The sequence below is a fragment of the Dothidotthia symphoricarpi genome, assembly GCF_010015815.1.
Source record: "Dothidotthia symphoricarpi CBS 119687 unplaced genomic scaffold P153scaffold_10, whole genome shotgun sequence".
In the NCBI taxonomy this organism is placed as follows: Eukaryota; Fungi; Ascomycota; class Dothideomycetes; order Pleosporales; family Dothidotthiaceae; genus Dothidotthia; species Dothidotthia symphoricarpi.
Genome location: NW_022985017.1, coordinates 861,865 through 883,067, shown reverse-complemented (window position 1 = coordinate 883,067; position 21,203 = coordinate 861,865). Strand labels below are relative to the sequence as shown.

Genomic DNA, 21,203 nt, shown 5'->3' with positions numbered 1-21,203 from the left:
ACCTTCCCCCCTACCTGGAAAAACGTCAAGTGCCCCCGGGAAAAAAGCCGGAGGTGGGGAAAGACGAGAGAAAGAGAAGAAGAAAAAAAGAATGGGAGTACACTGCCTCCCGGTAACGTTCGACCATGTTCCCCACCAAATCGTTGTGGTTACAAAAGGTCAGAAATATGTTTGTTGGTAGAAAAGAAGAAGAAAGACATGCTGACATGCCCGCAATATAAGTGATACCCAGCCCCGTGTGCACTCCAAAAAATTCCCATGAGCGATTGCATATGTAGAACAAGTGACATGATGAGCACAGCCAAGAGAGGTTCCTCAGGTTCCTCAGGATCCCTCGGAGTGACAATGTGACGATGCGCATAAACGCCCTCTATTCGATAAGCGAATACTCTACGCCGGCAGATTCGACAATGAAGTTCAGGTGATGACTGGATTCGCTGACGCAATTGATAGTGCTTCACTACTTAGTTCACAGAAGCAGGTGCAGCTAAAAGCCTAGCCCAGGTCTTCTGTTGCTGCGGCTGCGACGGCGGCGGCGCAGGACGATTGTTCGTCGACCATGTGTTCGCTGCAGGGGCACGAGGCGAGCTCTTGGAACTGACTCCTTGGGGCTGCTGAGACTGCTGAGACGGTTTGCGGGAGCGGTCTTTGGAGCCATTGGTAGGCAAACCATTCGGAGCGCTGGTGCGCTGGGGCTTGTGCTGTACATTACTCCTCGGACCACCACGGTACTTCTTGAACATCTGCTTGGTGACAGGTTCGCGCGTAGTGGAGAGGTGGATGGTTACTTCAACCTTGGGGGTGCCTTTTTCCGTGTCGAAAGCCTCGAGCCTGCGAGTCGTGAACGGGTTCTCCCACCTCTTGTAGAGAAAGCGCGAATCGTCCTTGTCTTTAGGAGCGCTAACGGCAGCTTTGTTGGCTGCAAGGTGAGGGACCTTCGACAGCTTCACAGTGGGCAGTGAGCCAAACTCGCGATCTTCAAACAGCGCTTCAGTGCCGTTGCGCGTGATGACCTCTTTGCTACGAGAATCTACGTTGCGTCTGGGAGGAGCGTTGGGCAAGGAGACGGTCGCCGCAGACCCGACATTGCCTCGAACGTCTAATGTAGCTTTGGACAGAGCAGCCACGGCGAGTGAGTTTGGCTTTGAGGAAACGACCGATGGTGTTGCAACAGCTGGCCTTGCAGCAGGGACTGGCACAGGCGCTGAACCTGGCTTATGGAGGAGTTGATTAAACCTAGCCTGCCATTCCGGGTTCATGGCAAGGGGTCGAGAGCCTATTCCAGGCTGGCCACGAGGCGGCATGCTCACTGGAGCTTCGGCAGGCGCAGCATGCTCTATGACTGGCGGTGGCAGTCGCACTCGAGGCGATGGCTTGGGTAGTCTGACAAGCGGATGATGCGTATCTCCGCTAAATGCTGGGTGACTCTCGGTCTCAGGAGGAGGTGGAGGCGAATTGATCTTGTTCGATGCAGTCGTCGCTGTATGCGAGGCCGTTTCAATTGGGCGAGGGAAAAATCGCGAGAAACGAGAGCCAGAGGCCTGTTGGAGCGGAGTCGCTTGGCCCAGAGCCTGTTGTGGCGAAGGTACTTCATGGGCTGGCTTGTTGACTTCATCTCTCGGCTTGAGCTCGACTACTGCAGGCGGGCCGGACTTGGTAGCGGCTTCGAACAGAGCCGCCTTGCCTCCTACTTTGTCATGCAATGTTGTCTCAGCCTTGCCTTTCTGGTCTTTGTAGGTCTCGCGAATCTCAGGTCGGAACGTCTCCCCACCCAGGCGGTCGAAATCCTGTCGTGCCTTGTGAACCATGATTGCGTCATCGTTGCGAATGTGCGTAAGGAAGTCACCCCAGCCTTTGGTGGCGGCTGCTGCTGCTGGAGGTGGAGCGATGGGACCAGGTTTCGGTGGCGCAACAGCTTGCACTGGCAGCGGTGCTGATTGAGGATACATTGGCTTTGCTGCAAATGTTTGGTTCGTGGGTGCCAAGGCCGATGGGTGAGCCACTGTGCTCAAACCGATAGGAGCGGTTGGTGCAGATGAAGGTTGCGCAGGAAGCTGCGGTTGAGCACCAGTGCGAGGTTGACCTTGACTGAACGGAGAGTTGAACGTTCCGTTTCCAAGGGCGCGCTCCTTCGTCTGCAGCGGGCCCCAAACTTGCGATGTCCAAGGTCGTGGCTGTGGTGCTGTTGCAGGTGTCCAAGCAGCTTGTTGAGCTTGCGTCGCTTTTGGACCCTGAGGAATCGCGCCTTCCAATTGGCGAGGTTGGCTCTGCGCTTGTTCAATCTGCTGCCTAGAAGAATTATCCCGGTCGCGAGTGAAGGTGTCAAACGGTTGTGCAGGAGACTGATTTATCGATGTCGGTCTCGCTTGGACTTCGGCCTGTGCTCTCACCGGTGATAGCACAACAGGTTTCGTCGGCGGCGAGGACTCATTATGGTGGGTCTTCTTTACTGGCTGAGCTTGGTGCACTTTCATCATGCCATACTGGGCGACCTCGCCTTCGACTGTTGGAACCGGCGGCTTTGGCGGGGACTGTACAGGTGCAGGAGCAGCCTTCTCCTTCTGGACGGATTTCTCTGAAGCACGCGAAGGAGACTGCTCTTTGACCTTCGACTTTGGCTCAACGGGAGGTGCTAGAGCAGCGAGTTTCTTTGCGAGACGCTCCTTTCTTTCCGCCTCTGCTTTTTTCTCTGCTTCCTGCTCTTGCTGTTTCTTGGCACGAGCACGCTCCCGTTTCTCAGCCATCAGTCGCTTTTGTACTTCTACGGGGTCTTCCACTGGAGCTGGAGCACTCGGCGTGGGTACGTCTTGTACAACGGGCGAGACAACTGCGGGGTAAGGCGAAGCTGGATGCGCTTTTGCAACATTGGGAGACACTGCCTGCGACGGCGGCTGTTGAGGTGCTAATGAGCCTGTAGCGTCTCCTTCAATGATCGATTGTGATGGTCGTCGCTCAACAGGCGTTGAACCATTGGGAAGATCAAAGCTACGTCTGTCGATAGACATTCGTCGACCATTTCCACCGCTGACATTTGAAGAATTCCTCCTCCTGCCCCACGTCGGCGCATCTGCACTAGCCCTAGAAGTCTGGAACGCTGACGATGGCTCCGCTGGACCGTCTTGAGAGGGCCTCTGCAAGACCGATGGCTGCTGTCGGAAGTTGGCGTCACGCGTGGAGGTTCGTCGCATCTCATGAACCGGCTCGTAGCGGCCATTGTGTGAGTTGAACAGTTCTCGATTACTACGGTCATCGCGTCTAGAGAAGTCGTCGGGGGCTATCTCCTTTGCAGGCGGCGGGGGCATATGGTCGTAGCCACGAGAGTCTTGTTGCGAGAACCGTTGCTGGGAAGGCTGCTGTTGCGGGGCGTTTATCTGGATAGGGGAGACTTTCTCGACAGGAGGCAGTGTTGCCCATGGGGACTTCTTCTCTGAAGCGGATGGTTTCGCTACCAGGGAAGGCTTCTCTGGCTGGCCTTTCAAGACAAGGCTCGTCTTCCCTGTTGGTGGCTGCGTATGCGCTCCAGGCTTGAGAATCGTCTTGGTTCCGCCAGTGACGCTTGGTTTGGGGGTGTTCGTAGCTGTAGTGGGCGCATCATTGGGGGCCTCTACTGGCACTTCAGCCCTGACTACGGGCGTCTGCTTCGGCTCTTCAGGCGGTGGAGGTTGGACTTCTGGCACTGCAACAGAAGATTTCGTGCCGTCCATCCATTGCACAGTGTCCGGCGCCCAATCATCCTCGTCATCATCGATATCAGCCCATTTCGCCTCCTTCCCGCCTTCGTCTGCCTGTAAGCGTGTTGCCAGGTGGATTCCATATTGCTGTTTCAGTTCTTCGTCGGTAAATTGCTTGGGTGGAGGCGGCGGTACGGGCTGGTTCTTGTTCCAGACTTTGCTCGCATCGGGACCAGAACCTGCGCCGTTCATCTTCCCCAGGGCTCGAGGAGCATTGGCACTGCCTGACTTGGCTACGAGTCGGGGTCGCGCGGTTGGTACAAGCAGAGCGCTCGCCTGAACGGCTGGGGCGGCCTTGTCGCCCAGTCGCGCAACAGGCGTAGACACGGCTGACTTTGCCAAAAAGGTTTTTGTCACGTTGACCGATTTGAAGGTGGATGGCTTCTTGGCCAAGCTTGCGCGTACATGGCCTGCAGCCTCTTTTGACGGGTCCACGCTGCCTGGCCGGCTAATGTCTGTGTCTGAACCGCCGCTCACATCTCCAGGGGCCTGTTGCGACTCGGCTCCCGAGTGCTCGCCCGAGTCGCCATTCAGGTGCGCGTCTTTCGTCTCTGGTTGTGCTGCATCTGAGAGCGTGCGCTCATCAGAAGTCTGCTACTATCAGTATAGGAGCGGTGTTCCTCTCCCAGCATTACTTACCGTTGCTGCACTTGCTTGGTCCTTTTCTGATCCGCGTGCGTCATCGGCCAGGGCATCAGCAGCGCTTGCTACGCTGGTCGATAGTGAAGAAGTAGTCGTCGTGTTGGGGCCCGAGGGCGGCTCGCCATTGGCGGCGGAGGAGCTGGTAGTTGACGCAGTGTCGTCGGTGGGCGCGGCATGTCCCACCGACTGTGCTTCCTTTACCACATCGTTGGTAACCTGCTCTGCCATAACAGTTTCCGGAACTGTCGTGGCCAAAGATTCCCTGTCAGACTCGTGCTCTGAACCGAATGCAGACGTCGGGGAGGTGGGCGACGACAGGTGCGAGTCGCCGCCTGCTGGGCGCACATGCACCATGCGTGCAGCGCGAGGAGCGAGAAAAGCGGAAATGTATTCACCTAGTCTCAGACTCTACAGGTCGCCACAAGAAAGAGTTGGCGCTTCCGCAGAAGGTGATGTGTGTCTTGGGGCTGATGCGGCGAGTGCGGAGGTGTCGGCTGTGATGTGGTGTTGTCGCTCGAGCTGGAGGGAGTCGCGGCAAACGTGGCCGGTCGCGTTGGGTGCACCGAACGGCTTGGAGCTTCGTCCGGGAGGGCGGTCGAGGAAAGGGGGGCCCTGGAGGTTTGGGCGTGTCGTGGGGGTGATGAGCGTGTGAGGAGTTGTGTACAGCGAGTCAAATGCAGTGAGGCGCATGTCTTGGCGCGCCCTCCTTTGTAGAGCCCTGCACGTCACACGAGGATGCACAGCTGACGTTGCGCGAGTGAGGCCAGTGAACATCCTCGCCGGCGCAGGGAAAGTGAGTGGACCGCATCCTGCGCCCAGGGTAGACGCTGGTGCATTCTTTGCACGCGACTCCTCCGTCCACAGAGCGGACCATCAACATCCAGGAATGAGCAACGGTGTTTCACGCCATGGAAAACAAAAAACTTCCAACTTCCACAAATAATGAATGTGCTCACTCCTTCTTCGTGTGAAATAGAGTCAAGTTATTTCCAAAGGCTGTGTTGAACGTGTTGGTCGTGTTGCTATGTTGACTGTGCAAATGATGGACGGGCACATGACAGACAAATACTGGACGCATACTAAACAGAGGCAGACTGCACTGGCTAGATCTTGGATTGATCAACTACATCTATATTTACACGTCCAGTCACTCCACCTCGATCATCTCTAGGCGTGGACGTTGTTCTTGTGGTGGCCTAGAAGCTGTGAGTCACTTCACGTTACCCAACACAGAAATTACTCACGCAGATGGAAGTAGTAGTTCTGGGCGTAGCCAAACGCAATCAGGAAGCCGAACACGTGGAGGAGAGCTGTGGGTTCCGGTTAGCGAATCTGCATGGAATCTCGTTGGTGTTGTGGTGGAGTAGAACAGGACTGGTGTAGTGGAATAGGGCTGGTGGAGTAGAATATGGCTGATGGGAGCACATCGACACTCCACAGGGACACACGTACGCCTGCCTGATGCGTTCTTGCCGAAGTGCTTCTTCTGGTAACGTCCGATGAGGCCCTTGCCCTCGGGCTCGGGAGCGGCGCCACGAGGCAGCTTCTCGTAGAAGTTCACGACCTTGTGCATGCGGACGGCATTGGGAGACGAGCCGATAGCCTTCACTGGGTGTTAGCGAGTGTTCCGGGTCCATGTTGGGTGCCAAGTCTCCGCTTCCGGCCGTGTATTGCGAATGTCGAGGTGATTTGCGGTCTAACGCAGAGCGGGCGTATGCGATCTGGGGCCTGTCGAAGCCGTGGGCGGGGGCACTGGAGGAGCTCTTACACTGGGAGACGCAATCTACAGGGCCATGTCAGTACTCAGCAGCCCGCGGCCGGGCATGGAGAAGGCGCACCTTGGGGGGGATGAGGGTCGAGAGAGCGCGCTTTTGGATGAAGCTCATCTTGGCGGCTGTCGCTGAATTAGCATCAATTGCACGCTCCGGCGGGCAGCGGCTCGATCCGGGCGACGCACCTGGGCTGGCAAGATGATGGGGTGGAGTCGAGGGTCGTGAAGGCGGTGCAGTGGGTGAGGGAGAAAGCTGCGAGTTCTGCCGACGTTCCTCGCCAAGGACTGCGGCAGCTCAACCACCATCGACATCACCAGCACCGCTGCCCCTCTGACGACAAGACGCCCGCCATGTCTGCCATCCCCAGGTCAATCGGTGCCAGATTCGCCCCCGCCCTGCGGCCCTCTGCCACGAGGGCCCTCGCCCCGACATGCCGCGCATACTCGACCAGCGAGTCCGAACCACACCAGCACAAGACGAGCCCCGACGATGCGCCCGCCGTCAAGCTCAACCACGACTCGGTCCAGATACGGGAAGAGAGCGCGTCCGAGGGCACGAGGCACAAGCCCGACTATAATGTTGCCGTCGACTACAGGACCTCGTGCGTCACCCTGCAGTGCAGTGCCAAGACGTGTAGCTAACACCCTGCAAGCAACTTCTCGCCAATTCCCAAGCGTGTCATGGACGGAAGTGAGCCTGGCGAGAGCGTCGCCGCTGCTGTGCTCTCGGGTGCCCCAGTCGACCTCCAGGCGCGTACTGTCCGGTACTTTCCCTCTCTATGTCTATCCACACCACCGCCGTTCTAACCACTGTACCAGCATCTACCGCCCCGCAAAGACAGCCACTCAATCTGGTGACTGGAACGCCTCGCACTGGTTGATGGACTGGGACGTGCTCCCCAAGGGCCACCGCTGGGAGAACCCCCTCATGGGCTGGGCCTCGTCGGCCGACTTCATGAACGGCCAACGTATCCAGTTCAAGACCAAGCAGGACGCCGTCAACTTCGCCAACAAGCAGGGCTACGAGTACTTTGTCCAGGAGCCAAACGAGCGCAAGTTTGTCCCCAAGGCATATGCTAACCTTTTCACTTACAAGCCGGGCAAGCTCAAGGTCATTCCCACCAAATAAAGAGTTGGACTTGATTGTGATCGCGTCACGTGTATATATTTCTTCAATTGTTTCTTCTCATCTGTCTCCTCTTCTGTCTGCTCGTGCAATTGTCGTGATCCTGTGATTCTGGCACGTTGGTGGGGCTGCTCCTGCCCCAAACGTTGATGGACAAGCAGTGAATGTTTATAGGGAAATTGCGCGCCTTCCTTTCCTGTCCGGACTCACTTTCACCACCCACTTGTAAACAAAAAGTTCCTTTCGTCTGTTCTGCTCTCCCCACAACCACCATACCACGTACGCTTCCTGCCCTGCGATTCCCAGTGTTGTACGAAGGTTTTGACGCCGCCGCACCGCGCGCCGCACCGCCACGCTCCATTGCACGCGTCCTTTTACACATCCCAGGCCACACCAACGACTTCGTCAACATGGGCCGTGGAGGCTACGACATGACCGACGCCAACAGCATGCGCTCTTCCGCAGCCATGCACGCCCTCAAAGAGGCAGATGAGCGACGCGCTGCAGAGTTGGTATGACACTGAACACCTTCACTGCGTGACATGACCTAACAAGAAACAGCGCAAGGCCAACGCGGAGAGAGAAGCAGAAGAGGAGGCGAAGCTCATCCGGACCAAGAAGAGTAGAGGTATAATGGTAAGTCGTAATTCGTATTCATCAATGAGTGTGGGTATCATCTAACACATCTATGTACAGGCTGCTAAGCGGGAGGAGAAAGAACTGGCTGCGGAGGAGAAGAAGAAGAAGAAGAAGAAGTAGGACCCTCCGGAACGGACGTGTTCGACTCGGTTTCCCAAGCAGAACAGGACCGGACGGGATGGGATAACTCTTGCTTCCACGCGGTCCTTAGCCATGTTGCCCCTCTGCTGAATCATGAAGGACAAGAAAAAGAAGTGAACGCTATCAGGTCATTACGAGGACAAACACATCCTCTTTTTTTCTCTACTGCACCAAGCTCAATGTCCTCTCCCACCTGCTCAACCTTTTTCCCGCCTTGGTCTTGGTCGCCGCTTGGATAGCGAGCTGTGTGTTCTTGATGAACTTCGAGGCCATCTTCTCGTTGCCCACACTGTTGGGGTGCAGCCCATCCTCGGTGTCAGTAGCAGCATTGTACCCATCGAAGTTGTCGACAAAATACACTGGGCTAATCGCTGTGCTCTTCGTCGGCGCATAAGCAGCAACCTTGATAGCCAAGCCCTTGACGCGGTCTGCAGTCTCCTGCGTCCATCGCGCGGGGTCGAGTGGTGTCAGGCTGGAAAAGACAATCTGCATCTTGGGGTTCTTTGCGCGTATCTGGTCAAGCATAACGTCGTAGGCGCCGAGGATTTCCGTGTCGGTCTTCTTGCCGATGATGATGTCGTTGTGGCCCATGAAGAAGACAACAACATCGGGAGGGTTCTGGTTCAGCCAGCCAGTCACGTTGCCGTTCTTGGCGTAGTCGGTGACGAGCGACCCGGGGTGGCCTTCGTGGTCTTGGTCGTCCCCTACGATGCCTGTGCAGGTTGTTGAGCGCTGGCTACCGACAAAGTCAAAGTTCGTGACGCCGTTGTTGCGCAGCTTGGCTTGGAGGTTGGCACGCCAGCAGCGCTAGGGTGGGTTAGTAAAGGTCTTGGTGAAGAGGAGGCACGACATGACTTACTGTGACGATGGAGGCGCCCAATGGCATGACCTTGATTGTGGCGAGGGCCATGGCCTGGCTGGCGAGGGAGAGGAGCCCGAAGGCGGCGAGAGCATTGATCTTGACCATTGTGGAAACTGGTCAACTGGATCTGAGTGGATCAATTGGAGGTACTGAGGTCGAGTTGAGTAGCTGATATCGAGGTGGAGGTCGAAGTTGCAGTCGACGGCTTCAGGTTATATAAGGAGCAAGTGCCGGTACGTAGTGAATCTATCCCGGGAAAGCGTGATAGATCGATAACGATAGCGTCAAGGTGAAGGTAGGTGGGGTAGGCAGGTCGCAGTTATACGAAGATAGTGTGTACCGATTCCAAGATGGATATAGTATTCCACGCGACGAAACCAGAACGCTTGAGGATATAGAGATGTAGTTGAAACAGCTTTCTTTGTGAGTACCATTCTCAGCTAAGGACGCACCCGACCTTATGTAGCATTTCTGAATCCTCCATCCCCCTCCCCTCCCTCCATTCCACATAGCTAACACGCCCAAAAAAGATACCCCCCAGTAGTCCACGTCCAAGTTGCGCCCAAAGCTCACCGCACCGTCCCTAGACCCAGCACTAAAACGCCTCGTCAAGGCTTACTGTGGTGCGCGCAGCAGCAGTGCGACGGGCAACCGGAGTGGCCACTACAGCTCAAAGCGCAGCCAAAGGGCTGGCTGATGGCGGCCCTAAGGGACGCCTAGTCACGAGACCACCCCACCCTTCCTACCCTCGATGCGTATCGGGCCCCTGCCCGCGGGTGTCCTAGGGCGCATTTTCGATAAATAGTTCAAGGCTGAGATGCATGTGTTGGTGTGCGCCTAGGGCGTGCCATAGAAGCCGTTTTTTTACTGGGGGAACGTGAGGGTGAGAGCACTTTGACAGCACGACGCAAGGCGCTGTGTTCGGCTGGCTGAGGGTGCTATTTTAGAAGAACACGCACGACACGTAGATGACGAGGGTGTTGTGTGCGACGTGATGCGCTGTGGTCTACTTTACTGTTGCCAGCTGAGTTTACGTTGAGAGAGGGTCAGTGGTGCGCTGCGATGCGATGCGATGCTAGGATGAGATGCATGCATGCTAACAGTGAGACCGTCATTGGCCATCCGTATAGCTAGCACCACGTGCATGGAGGGATGTAGCTTCTATGGTTCCCGCCGAGTTGGGAAGGCACGCACTCCTCGGTTCTGTCACTCTCATGCAGGGCAATGCGGAGAAGCATTGTCGAGTACTTTTTTTCCTTCTTTCGCTGCGTAGAGTTCCGGTTCCAGACTTTTGCTCCGCGCTTTTTGCTGGTATCGTGACGCTTTTTACCACCTGGTTTGCCGGCCTGCATGTTGTCGCAATGCGGCAAGTGAGGATGGGGATTGCTCAACGCGATTGCCGGTTGCAGCGTCGCGCCGCGGCACCTGTGATCGCCGTGCCTATTTCGCTGCTGCACATCATCAGTTGGTTGGTGTTGAGGTGCACTTCATCGGTGATGTCGATAGGATCGCGACGGAGATCTGCGCAAACCAACGTCAATGTTTCCCACGCATCACGGTCTTTCATGCAACCAACTCTAGTCTGCACCTGGAGCCCAACACTGCTTGCCTCTACGGGTCCAGGGTATACAGTCTTGCCTCGGACAAAGCTTCTATCGATTTATCCAACTACTGTAGCTGGAGCATAATCGATTAGCGGAGAAGCTCATATCGGCGAATCCAGTACAATGATTATGCTCAGCCAGCGCCCACATACTCCGCATGCATCTACCATAGTCCTCACATCTACAGCCTCAGCTGACCTGGACATGTACAAGCCCTCACTTGGCAATCCCACCAATAGATGCCGTGATGGTCCAGAATCGCACAGCCAAACCAAGACCCTCGATGCTGTGCTGCCCAGCACCTTAGCCAGCCGCCAGTAGGTAATCTACTTCCACCTCGCTTGGCCTCACCACTAGCTTCCGGGCGATCGTGCGGGTTCCATTGCTCGACCGCATCGCCCATCCATCCGAGTGTCTTCCCTTGATCGCCGTACCCGTCATAGAGGTAGAGTTAAACATGACACAAGCCGTACCGTACCATTGATGAATGTCCCGGTCTGTCGACGTCAGAGCTCAAACAATGGCTGATCATGAGCGTTGTTACCGGGAGATCTCTTCGTATTGCTATCTCACGGACGGGCAAGTTATGTCCTAAAGCCTCGGACCGGGTATTGCCTTATCAGAGCGTGTCGGCGTATCGGCGTTTCGTCTGGTGTTGTTGTTAAAGGTGTGCTATTGCTAGTCTATTGGCTAAACCTTCAGGGCATGACTTGCCCGTCCATACGACACCTACCTCGTATTCTATATGCTATAGATTTCCCTATTCGTATCGAGTTTGGAAATAGAACTAACCTTATGCTTATTATGACTTGGCCGCCTTGTCCCTGCACATAATAATACTCCGACCAGGGTTCGCAGAATATGATGTGACAACATCACGTCAGCGCTGAAATGCATCCACATCCATAATTAGGTAGGCAGACTTTTACGAGACAGAAAAGTTTGAAGTTTGGTAGCCCAATTGCTGTCAGCTGTCACTTCCCACTTCGTTCCACAGACGTTAGACGAAGCTTTCGTGGCGAGACAAAGAATGCAGGTGCATGACGCAGGTACAACCGATCAAATGTACATACACTTGGCGAGGCTTTGCGAACTTCCTGTCGTTACGAAGTGGCAGAGTAGAACATTGTTGCTTGTCTGACGCATGATGACGCCAAGTCAGAGGGGATTGAACAGCATGTATGAACTCTCATAGCTATATAGTAGTCCTAGCCGGATAGATTGATTCACCTCCTCTCAGTAGTTCAGTTTTGATGTCGGCATGCTACATCACCATACATGACCCCATAAGCACGCGTGAGAACATAACGACAAGTCCACCCATTAAAACTGCAGATACGCGAAATAAACTCTTCGTAGATATCTTCGTCGACGGTGCAACCATGCTTGTGCGTTTCGAATGTGGAGGATGTTTTCCATGGATACAAAAGTGCGAGCGAAGATCAGCAATCGAAATTCAAGGTTTGCGTCCCAACTATTTTGGGAATATGTGTGGATGTAGCTGGCTGTTGTTGGTTGTCCTGTTACCGTTAGTAACCATGCTGGGACTCGGTACTTGATCCTACATCTTGAATTGAGATGGTGGCAGCGATCATCATTTCGCAGTCTGAGACCGCCAAAGTGATGGCTCAAAGTTGTGGTGGAGTAAATATGTCCTTCTTTTGCTTTTACTGAGCAGATGTAGAGACCGAAGAAAACACTCCCACAACAGAATCAATGTCGGTGGTTGTGCTTGAGGACATCCCTATAACGGAATCGTAATCGTTCGCCTGGTCTTGGTCTTGATGGTGTGTAGAGACTTGAGGCAGTTGCTCACTCAATCTGTGTTCATGCAGAGATTCCAATGTAAGCTTGCTTTTGATGGTGTGATGTATCTCATCGTGGGCCCCATCGCTGCCACCAAGGCCGTATGTCGGAGTTCGTGGCGGATCATCATACAAGGCGTAGTTAGCCACGGCGATCTGATGAGAAGCATGTTTGTTCTCGCTTGACTGCCGATGTTGCGAAGCTGGTATGATAGAAATACCCTGAAGAGGATCGGGAGTTGGGTCATGGCCAGGATTTGAAAGTAGGTTCTCCTTATCGTCATGATCAAACCTCAGGGGCGAAGAGGCGTTCGCTTCCCGTTCCAGTTGGTCTTCCAGGCGCTCTGTAAATATATCGAAAGGCTGGCTCGGAAGAACAAGATGAGAGTTCCGGTCATGCGGGAAGTAACGGTGGCCCGGTGATCGTTTCCAGACATCCAACCCCTCCATACGACGAATCCCATACGGCGGAGGAGTAGCGACCAATGACGGCGAGGAAGAGGTCTTGAGTAGCGAGTCTGTATGCGCAGTCAGTATCTCACATCTTCGTATGCATATAACCTAAGCGATAAGGCAAAAGAACGATGACAACGACATCATGCTAGACAACCAATGAATACGATACAATCTGCACTTTGGCACTTTAGACGAAGGTGACGAAGGCGGTGTTACGACAGTGTCTAAGGCCTCCCTGTCACGAATGTCCACTCACCTACTCTGCTCCCAGCGCTCACGTCTGCACTACCCCCTGCTTGGTACTCGATCTCAGTCTGATACAAGGGCTCCATCCAGGTCGACGTGGGACTATCAGAGCCACCGGAGCCATGCTTCCTTCGTTTGCTGGCTACCTTCTCAGTCGTACCGCTCTCATCACTCGATATTTCCAGGTCCCTATCCTGGGGGTGAACTTTTATGCTGTACGAGAAATTACGATTGGAGACCTTGCGCGAAGAACGTCGAGTTGCCTGGAGAGATCCAACTTCAGCCCTGGTGCGTTTCTTGCCCTTCCTGGCTGGTGCGGGTCTCCCTTCACCCTCACTCTCACTATCGGGAGCGTTCTCTACGTCAGTGTCAGTACACTCAGGATAGGAGATGCTTGATTCATTTGAGGAGGCTTCATCTTCCCCGTGCATAGAGCGACGCTTAGCTGCTTGCGATGGTCGCAGGCTATCGTCCATTGGGTGATACCTCTGATCATAACTGAGCTTACTTTGCGTTGCTTTGCGAGTTCGAAGGTTATGGGATGCTCTCTGGGTAGAAGGTGTTGGCAGTCTATCTCCAGGCAGCGGTTGGTCTTCTTCGTCGGACGAAGAGGGAATGATGTTCCGCGGGTCGACACCGGTGAGAAGGGTAACAGCGCTGTCGCCACGCTTTTTGGTAAATGGAGCTGTACGCTGTAGATGTCAGCCATGCTGGCTTCCCAAAAAGAGATACCGAACCCACTGGGCTGGTCTCCTTGCTGTTCAGTAGCTCAAGGCTGGACATAGTGTGAATTGATTCCTCCATCTGCAACCTCTCTGATGGTTCAACCCAGGCGTCCTCAAAGTTGTCGTGGGTGGGTCCCTAATCATGTCAGATCAGACGTCATTGCGAGCGAACCGATTGAACAAACGTACAATATCTTCCTCTTCAGTCGGTAGCAGACCGACGTCGTTCATGACTGTGAAGCTTGTAGATGTTTCACTTCACTTGACAATCGTAACCAGGAGTGGAGAATGCTATAGCAATGCGATGTGGTGCGATGCGGCGTGGCGAAGGTGACGCAGGATGTGAAAGCTCAAGGTGGGGAGCAAGCGCACCTGAGAATGATAGGATGTAATCGTTGTTCACAAAAAATTGAGAAGATATCAAGACGCGTTTGTGGAAGGCGCGCGCCATCACATGATTGGCATTCGCGTGGCATCGTGAGTGTGGGGAAGGAACGGCCGACACAAAAAAGAAAGGCAGCCCGGCCTGATAGAAATTGCACTTTGGATTGTACTTGCAGCACTTGCAACAAATACATCCTGGTGCAACTGATGAAAAAGATGACATCTGTGGCAGGCGAAATTAATCATGAGGAAAGCAAGGAGCGCAATGTACTTGCAAAAAGGTGCGTTGTAACGTCCGAGATGTAGAAAATTGACCATATGCAAGCAACTACAGTTATAATGCGCATGAATATTCCTCCGAAACAAAAGAAATATGGTATCAAGATCCTTTCCTTTCCTTGCCAGACCCCCAATAAACTCGACTCAAGCCTACCACACGCTATGCATCCTGTTATGCATGCATATTCCAAACCATGGATGTTGAAAAACGCCAGATGACCAATACCAAAATGAAAGTCGCTTAAACGCAAATAAACATCAAATACACAGAGGAAAGAAACAATCAAGTACGACCGGTAAGGCGGGACGTCAACCTGACAGGCGGCATGACAAAGTCCGTCTCTTCGTCTGATTCGTCGTCGCCGACTTCAATGTGCAGTATTTTGGTTGTAGTGGGTGCTATCTCAGTAGACATGGGTAGGAGTACACCGTGTGGCTGTGGCGCCAACTCGGGTGTTGGTCTCGCCATGCGTTCAAAACGTTTGTTGTACGAAGGTTGTTCCATCGACGAGACCGATGTGTCGGACGTGTCCTGTGCTGGCGATTCTGGTATATCTTGCGATTTTTTGGCGTTACATTTTGTGACCTCAGTTTTTGCCGTTTCCAGTAACTCTTCGAAGTGTTTGCGAACGCCATCTAGTTCTTTCCTACAATCGCCTTCCCGCAGTGTCAGATGTGCTGATTTCTCACACAAACTCTGTGCTTGCTCCAATGTCTTGTCTACGGTTTCGAATAGCGCGGCGGGCGTATTCGAATTACCACCGACTCCACGTCCATTACCACTCCTTGCCGCGGCTCGCATGCGCATGGCAGTTATACGTGGACGGTAGTTGGCCTTTGACATAAAAACTTCGTCGTCGTCATCGTCGTCGTCATCGTCTTCATCCTCGCTCGAACCAACAACTGCAGCCAACTCGCTCATCTTAGCTTGCATCTTGGCTTTCCGGAGCATGTTTCGACCCGTCCCTATTGCTCGCACAAGAAGCTCGAATGATTTCTGTATATCCCCATCGTATGTGATAACAACCATTGTCCTCGGGCGATATTTTGACGGACCGGATGCGCGATCCGATATGACTGAGGTCGATTTTCGTTTGCGATTCGCCAGAGGAGTTGCTAGTGGCTCATTTGGTGGCGTAGCTTCCTCCACAACGGCATCCAGATTGCCCGCCCTTATCAATTCCACAGAGCTTGTATCGCGCTCTGCAAATGGTGACCGAGACACAACCACATTGATATTTTCATTCTGCATAGCCGTGACCTTCTCTTGTATCACAGTAACATCCTGTAGCCATTGCGGTATACCATCTTGTAGGAACGCAAACGATTTCTCGACATCTGACATGATGGGGAGGCGGGCCGTTGGAAGTGGTGGGGTAGATTGAAATTGTCGGTGTAGATACGGAGGAGAAGAGTCGGCCAGCGAGCAAACTTGAATGACAACAACGTTCGTAGGGGATGTGAGGATTTGGAAAGAAACGGAGCATGCGGAGTGGTTTGTGCGGTCACCTTAAGCACCGTAAGGGAATCAAGCCGGCTGACAGGGCAGGGGGTTGCGTCAGATGTGACTCGCGATCAACAGGCCCGCAGTTCTCCGGAGGAAGACATGTGTTGGTAACTCACACGAATCGACGGTGAGTTGCATTGCAGGAAACGGGAGGGGAGCAGGTGCAAGGAATACATATTGAGATACCGAGAGGACGGGCGTGGCGGGCATTTCCGTGCCTCCTTGGCACTGGGGATCACTGGCCTCATCCCTGGAAGACTATTGAATGAAATGTCTCATTCTCCGCCGTTGCACGAAGACGTTGCGTGGGTTAGTGTTATACATCGCACGTGGCAAGCAGTACAAGATTGAACGCCGCGACAGAGATTTGTACCCACAGACATCTCAAACACCACAACATCAACGACGAACGCGAAGGGACCAAGCTCACTCTTGAGGTCGGCGACCATAAGCAACTAAAATAAACGCGGAGAACCCGAAAGTGGACGTCCACTGGATTGACACGGAGCAGTGGACGCATCGACGATAGGCACGGATAGAGACGCGGGAGAGCGATGCGCGGCTACCGCCCAATCAACTCAACGCCTCCGCTTTCTCGCCCGTTCTCACTGCAGCAAGCCACAGCCAGTGAGGCGTGGTTACTCCGCGGTAACCATGCCTGGACATGCTGTTGAGCTCGCGTTGCTCATACATTGCGGTGTGAAAATACCACAACTCCGGGCCTGTGTTCAAAATCACATCACAACAACAACCTAGGATCACTATTGTCTCTGGGGTATGACAGCCAAGTAACACTCGCGAATCCTGCCAGACTAGGAAGGCGCACCTGACAAGATCAACTACGGTAGGTATACACAAATTAACAAATCTGCAACCCTCAAGTTGTGGCAGTCGTTCACTCGTCTGCGTTTTGCAAACTGCTTGTAATTGCGTCAGCGAGGCGTTGGTGGCATCCAGGGATTGTGCATAGAAACATCGGCAACACCGGGCGAGCTCTGGAGTCAAAAGTCTTACCACTATCACGAGACAACGAGCTGCAAGCCAGTCAACAGCGGGATACGCCCATCAAGTACTGCGCACACATACGGGCGAGTGTCTACAACCGACCGAGTATGTGATCCGACGAGATCTATCACAGTTGGGCTCGCCGATTCCTCAAAGCGGCAGGAAGAGCAAGCTTATCCCCGTACACTTCGACTGCAAACACGTTTTATTGACTAGGATCGTCTTATATAGCCTACACTTGCCTTCCACATCCAAACGGTGTTGCTGACTACGTGTTTAATAATCGCTCAGGTCGACGAGAATGCACACAATTGAGCAGGGGTCGAAACAGGACTCAAAAACGAGTCCGAGTTGCCGCTGAGCCACAGCTTGGGAACTATGTGTCGGAGCACTGCTTATGCGCAAGTTTGACGTTGTGCATGCATCATGTTGCGACAGCGGGTTGCACGACATGCTCGTTTTGGGAGCGGTTTTCGTACCCTTACAAGGGCGTGAAAACTAGTAAGAGAATTGATGGAGAAATATTAATTGAACGCGCATAATTGGTGCAGCGTCGATAGGGATACAGTTGTACATAGTATGTTTGGTGACTATGGCCAGAGTTCTTCCGTCTTCCAGCCTGCATCCGACTTTTGGTCAAAGGTGTACCTGTACCTCCGTCCCTTCTCAGGGTCACTTAGATCTGTCTGCTCTACAGAATCCGGAACGATGACAACAAGACGGAAGTTCTTGCGTGCAACAGAATCGTGCAAGTCATCCGCTTTGCTACCGAGCTTGAGGTTTTTGTCGTCATAAGACTCGGCCGTGGGTTTACCAGGAGGCGGGTTCTTGAAGGAGCCTAGAAACATTAGACAAAACCATATGTGTAGCAATATCAGAATGAACATGCCTTTGATACCAGGCGACTGATTCCCAAAGAAACCTGTGAGCTCCTTGTTCCAGCTCCAGTTCTCCTTTTGCTCCTCACTAAGCACCCTCATCCTCTTCCCCACCTCACTCTTGACTGTCCTCACACCACTACTCTCCTCATCTCCCTCGATGTCCTCAGCAATGACAAACGCCCTTCCCTTAACCCGCCACTGTGTCCCACTGTCCTCTGCCCACCATACAGCTTCCACAGGACCTCCACCCCCGCTACCCTGAACCTGGTCTTTACTTTCCGCATGTCCCGCACTTGTCGCAAAGATCTGCCCCACTTTCTCCATGCGCACGTCCGTAGTAAATGTCGGGCAGTCGCTCTCGTACACCTTGGCGTTCCGCTCCGCATCGTTGTGCTTGTTCTCGGGGAGCTCTGCCCAGAAACCGCGGAAGATGCAGAAGCGGACGCGTGGGACGTAAGGAGTGGGAGCGCCTGAGGGAGCGGAGTCGAGTGTGCCTAGGACAAATTCGGGAGACTTCATCTTAGAGATGTGCTCGTTGAAGAGCTTCTTCCATGGTGCTGGCGGCAGACTAGCCGCTGTGGGTGCGGTGGACGACATGGTGCGTAGGAGACGCGTGAGGCGATGAGAAACTGATCTTGAAGCTATGATTGCTGTTTGTGAGGGCTTTGGAGGTAAGCAAAAATATTAGTGAGGGGTTGAAGACGAAGCTTTGGACTTCGATGCTGTCATGTAGATGACGACATTGACTCCAGAGCTGCGCGATCGGGCGGGACAATGAAATCAACCATTTCGCGTCTCGATAATTAACTATTCCTTTGTGAGGTGTAGTGTTCCTTGCGAAATAGCGCGCGAGGTGTGTACTATACTCAAAGCTGTCGAACAGTGGTGTTTGCCGTTCACGACCAGCCCTCCTGGAGTCATCTTGGCACACCATAGATCGACCCACCAGACTTCTCCTCTCAAGTCAACATTCTCTGCAGAAAATCTACATCACAAATTTACACATCACAAAACTATCCCCGCCATATCTTGTTCCACAAACCTACTCCAACAACCAGGCCAGCAGCCCCAACCCTGCACATAGCATCCACAACTATGCCACCGTGAGGAACACAACATGCACGGGGATGCCAAAACGGTCATATAAGTCAAGATCTGTGTGGAATCTCGTGTGAAACCTTGTTGGCTGGGATTGTACGATAGGGTAGTACGACTCAGTCACCTGAACGATGTCGCTTGGGCTTGGCGTCGTCTTTGGATTTCATAGTCTGTGGCGGATTGGTGAGAGCAGTTTGCATAGTGGTGTAAGTTCGGGGCATTCTCGATGATAGATATCCTAACTTTCAAAATGCACACTTTCATTGATGCTCAACGACAGCTGACCACCATCATGAGTATCGTCTTGAGTATTGAATTGATGTATGAAGCAAAATATTTTGTAGATTCGAGCTTCATCTCGACAGCCAAACTGAGCATGCGCTCCAGACACGGATGAAAGTTCCAGCCAGGCAAAACCTACGCCTTCTTGAAGAAGCTGGCGATACTGCCTTGGCCCTTCTTGCCAGCGTTCTTTCCCTTCGCTGCGGCTGCTGGCTTAGAGGGTGCAGGTTTGAGCTTCTTGGGTTCCGGTTCATCTTCAGAAAAGGACTCCCACACAGTCTCCTCTTTGGTTACTGCCTGAGTTAGCTTGGACTATTAGTTTTGTGATGATGCGACTCACCAAGATAACCGTCCTCGTCCTTGACCTTCTTCTTCTTTGTTACTCGTCTTCGACCTCGTCTCCTACCACCCTCCACAGTAACTGCAGGTTCAACTTCGGGTTGACTAGGTGTGTCCGCCGCGTCTGTCATTGTTGCCTGTGAGTCCTTCTCGTCCGCCGCTGGCGCGTCCAGCATCTCATCGTCTACGACATGTCAGGATATCATTCCGGATGTGGAAGGGGTTGACATTACCGTCATCCTCCATCATCTTACGCAGCTTTGCCGCACGCTCCTCACGGGCCTTGCGAGCTGCCTCGTTCTTCTCCTCGTCTACTTTGACTTCAGGTTCATCATCGTCCCCTTCGTCTTCAGACATGCCTAGCATAGGTTCTGCTGAAATTAGAAATGGACACAAATATGGAATAACAAGAATGCTTACCATCTTCAACAGGCGCAGGCGTTGACTCCTTGGATTTCGCAGCCTCCTTCGGCTTTGCCTTTGCCTTCGCAAAAGACTTAAAGATATCTCCAGCGGCCGTGTCCTTCTTAGCACCTGATTTTGAATCTGATCTCCTGAGGGTACTGGGCCCAGGCGCTGGCTGCGGCGTTGATCGTCCTGAGGTGTTGTCTCCGGAGACACTCCCTTTACTCGCGGGTGCGGAGGGTTCCTTCTTCTTCGTCTGTGCGACGACGATTGATTTTGCGAGGGGCTTGGCAGCAGGTGTTGCTGCAGTTTTCGGAGCGGGAGCAGCGGCTGGAGGAGCATATTTGACAGTCCTTCGCTGTAAACGAATCAGCCTGAATCTCCAAGCAGAGCCATCCATCATACCTTGACGTGAGGATTGTGTATCGTCCCATATGTCTTCCAGCGCGCGAGAGGATCTTCGTCCAAATATTCCGTAGCTATCTCGTGGTTACATGCTGAAAGTACGTTCAAGTTCTGTCATCTTTAGCGCTCGCCCTCGATTGTGTTCTTTTTCGTCTCCTACCTCAATTGGCCCTGGCTCGAGACTGTAAATGTGAATCGACGTCTCATCTTCGAACTCTGCGCGGGTTTCTGTACCACTGCATTAGCCTGTATATCCTGTAATACTCCAAGGTATGCGTACTCTCGAGTTCCTCTTCGCGAACAAGGAGAATTGTGGTCTTCTTGACAGGCACTTCTTCCTCGGCGTCCTCAGTATCTGACATCGTGCTCATAAACGAGGAGCTTGGCATAGCAGTATCCTCTCCATTGACGCCATTGGTGCTTTTGGTGATATGTCTTGTGCCGGTTATGAGGTAGGTTGCGTGAACGGACTTGGATTTTCTCGCGTTTTGTTTCTGATGGAAGTCAAAGAGCATCCTGATCTCGATTAGCCGATGCCACGACGCGTAAGAGGTATACTTACAACTTGGCGACGTTCACATTGACCTGGAGCGCGCGTGACAGCAGCCTGTACGTGACCTGGAATAGTCAGATACTAGCTTCGAGGAGCCGTGTTTCCATCACTCACTGGCTTGCTCTCCGTGAGCACTCTCGCGGCGAGATAATCCTTATATTCCTCCTCCGACATTGTCGATAGTACGGAACAAGTGACGGGTTGCAGTTAGGTAATGTGGGGATTGTCGTCCTGAGTTGTCTGAAGTGTAACAAATTAGTCGCGAAACTCGAGGAACGCGTCTGACGCGGGGTCACGCGTCGAAATGGCCCTGACTG

General features: G+C 53.3%; 9 protein-coding genes across 9 annotated transcripts; 2 read left to right on the top strand and 7 right to left on the bottom strand.

Moving 5' to 3' along the window:
- Positions 1-464: 464 nt before the first annotated feature.
- P153DRAFT_291331 (uncharacterized protein) lies at positions 465-4,727 on the bottom strand (the record flags this gene model as incomplete). The annotated part of the gene is made up of 2 exons (XM_033663764.1): positions 465-4,325; positions 4,371-4,727. The coding sequence occupies 2 exons, from the start codon at positions 4,725-4,727 to the stop codon at positions 465-467; spliced, it is 4,218 nt and encodes a 1,405-aa protein (XP_033523921.1).
- Positions 4,728-5,513: 786 nt separating this feature from the next.
- On the bottom strand, positions 5,514-5,968 carry P153DRAFT_366921 (uncharacterized protein). Its single transcript, XM_033668156.1, has 3 exons — positions 5,826-5,968; positions 5,618-5,683; positions 5,514-5,569 (listed from the first exon to the last, which is right to left on the bottom strand). Exons 1-3 carry the CDS (start codon positions 5,944-5,946, stop codon positions 5,541-5,543), a joined length of 216 nt encoding a protein of 71 aa, XP_033523920.1. The 5' UTR covers positions 5,947-5,968; the 3' UTR covers positions 5,514-5,540.
- Positions 5,969-6,368: 400 nt separating this feature from the next.
- P153DRAFT_366918 (uncharacterized protein) lies at positions 6,369-7,451 on the top strand. The gene is made up of 3 exons (XM_033668155.1): positions 6,369-6,746; positions 6,798-6,908; positions 6,964-7,451. Exons 1-3 carry the CDS (start codon positions 6,496-6,498, stop codon positions 7,271-7,273), a joined length of 672 nt encoding a protein of 223 aa, XP_033523919.1. The 5' UTR covers positions 6,369-6,495; the 3' UTR covers positions 7,274-7,451.
- Positions 7,452-7,603: 152 nt separating this feature from the next.
- On the top strand, positions 7,604-8,082 carry P153DRAFT_21141 (uncharacterized protein). The gene is made up of 2 exons (XM_033662567.1): positions 7,604-7,782; positions 7,832-8,082. The coding sequence occupies exons 1-2, from the start codon at positions 7,681-7,683 to the stop codon at positions 7,949-7,951; spliced, it is 222 nt and encodes a 73-aa protein (XP_033523918.1). The 5' UTR covers positions 7,604-7,680; the 3' UTR covers positions 7,952-8,082.
- On the bottom strand, positions 7,967-9,342 carry P153DRAFT_366916 (carbohydrate esterase family 3 protein). The gene is made up of 2 exons (XM_033668154.1): positions 8,910-9,342; positions 7,967-8,857 (listed from the first exon to the last, which is right to left on the bottom strand). The coding sequence occupies exons 1-2, from the start codon at positions 9,015-9,017 to the stop codon at positions 8,213-8,215; spliced, it is 753 nt and encodes a 250-aa protein (XP_033523917.1). The 5' UTR covers positions 9,018-9,342; the 3' UTR covers positions 7,967-8,212.
- A 2,841-nt stretch (positions 9,343-12,183) lies between these two features.
- On the bottom strand, positions 12,184-13,697 carry P153DRAFT_290768 (uncharacterized protein; the record flags this gene model as incomplete). Its single annotated transcript, XM_033663728.1, has 2 exons — positions 12,184-12,865; positions 13,099-13,697. Coding segments are annotated over 2 exons (1,281 nt in total), but the record flags the coding sequence as incomplete, so codon positions are not given.
- Positions 13,698-14,694: 997 nt separating this feature from the next.
- P153DRAFT_385731 (uncharacterized protein) lies at positions 14,695-15,756 on the bottom strand (the record flags this gene model as incomplete). Its single annotated transcript, XM_033670459.1, has 1 exon — positions 14,695-15,756. One exon carries the CDS (start codon positions 15,754-15,756, stop codon positions 14,695-14,697), a length of 1,062 nt encoding a protein of 353 aa, XP_033523915.1.
- Positions 15,757-17,428: 1,672 nt separating this feature from the next.
- Positions 17,429-18,679, bottom strand: P153DRAFT_366913 (uncharacterized protein). The gene is made up of 2 exons (XM_033668153.1): positions 17,813-18,679; positions 17,429-17,761 (listed from the first exon to the last, which is right to left on the bottom strand). The coding sequence occupies exons 1-2, from the start codon at positions 18,399-18,401 to the stop codon at positions 17,514-17,516; spliced, it is 837 nt and encodes a 278-aa protein (XP_033523914.1). The 5' UTR covers positions 18,402-18,679; the 3' UTR covers positions 17,429-17,513.
- Positions 18,680-19,196: 517 nt separating this feature from the next.
- On the bottom strand, positions 19,197-21,120 carry P153DRAFT_366912 (uncharacterized protein). The gene is made up of 9 exons (XM_033668152.1): positions 21,001-21,120; positions 20,896-20,951; positions 20,614-20,849; positions 20,494-20,561; positions 20,334-20,444; positions 19,944-20,286; positions 19,757-19,894; positions 19,525-19,707; positions 19,197-19,477 (listed from the first exon to the last, which is right to left on the bottom strand). The coding sequence occupies exons 1-9, from the start codon at positions 21,058-21,060 to the stop codon at positions 19,320-19,322; spliced, it is 1,353 nt and encodes a 450-aa protein (XP_033523913.1). The 5' UTR covers positions 21,061-21,120; the 3' UTR covers positions 19,197-19,319.
- Between the last annotated feature and the right edge of the window lie 83 nt (positions 21,121-21,203).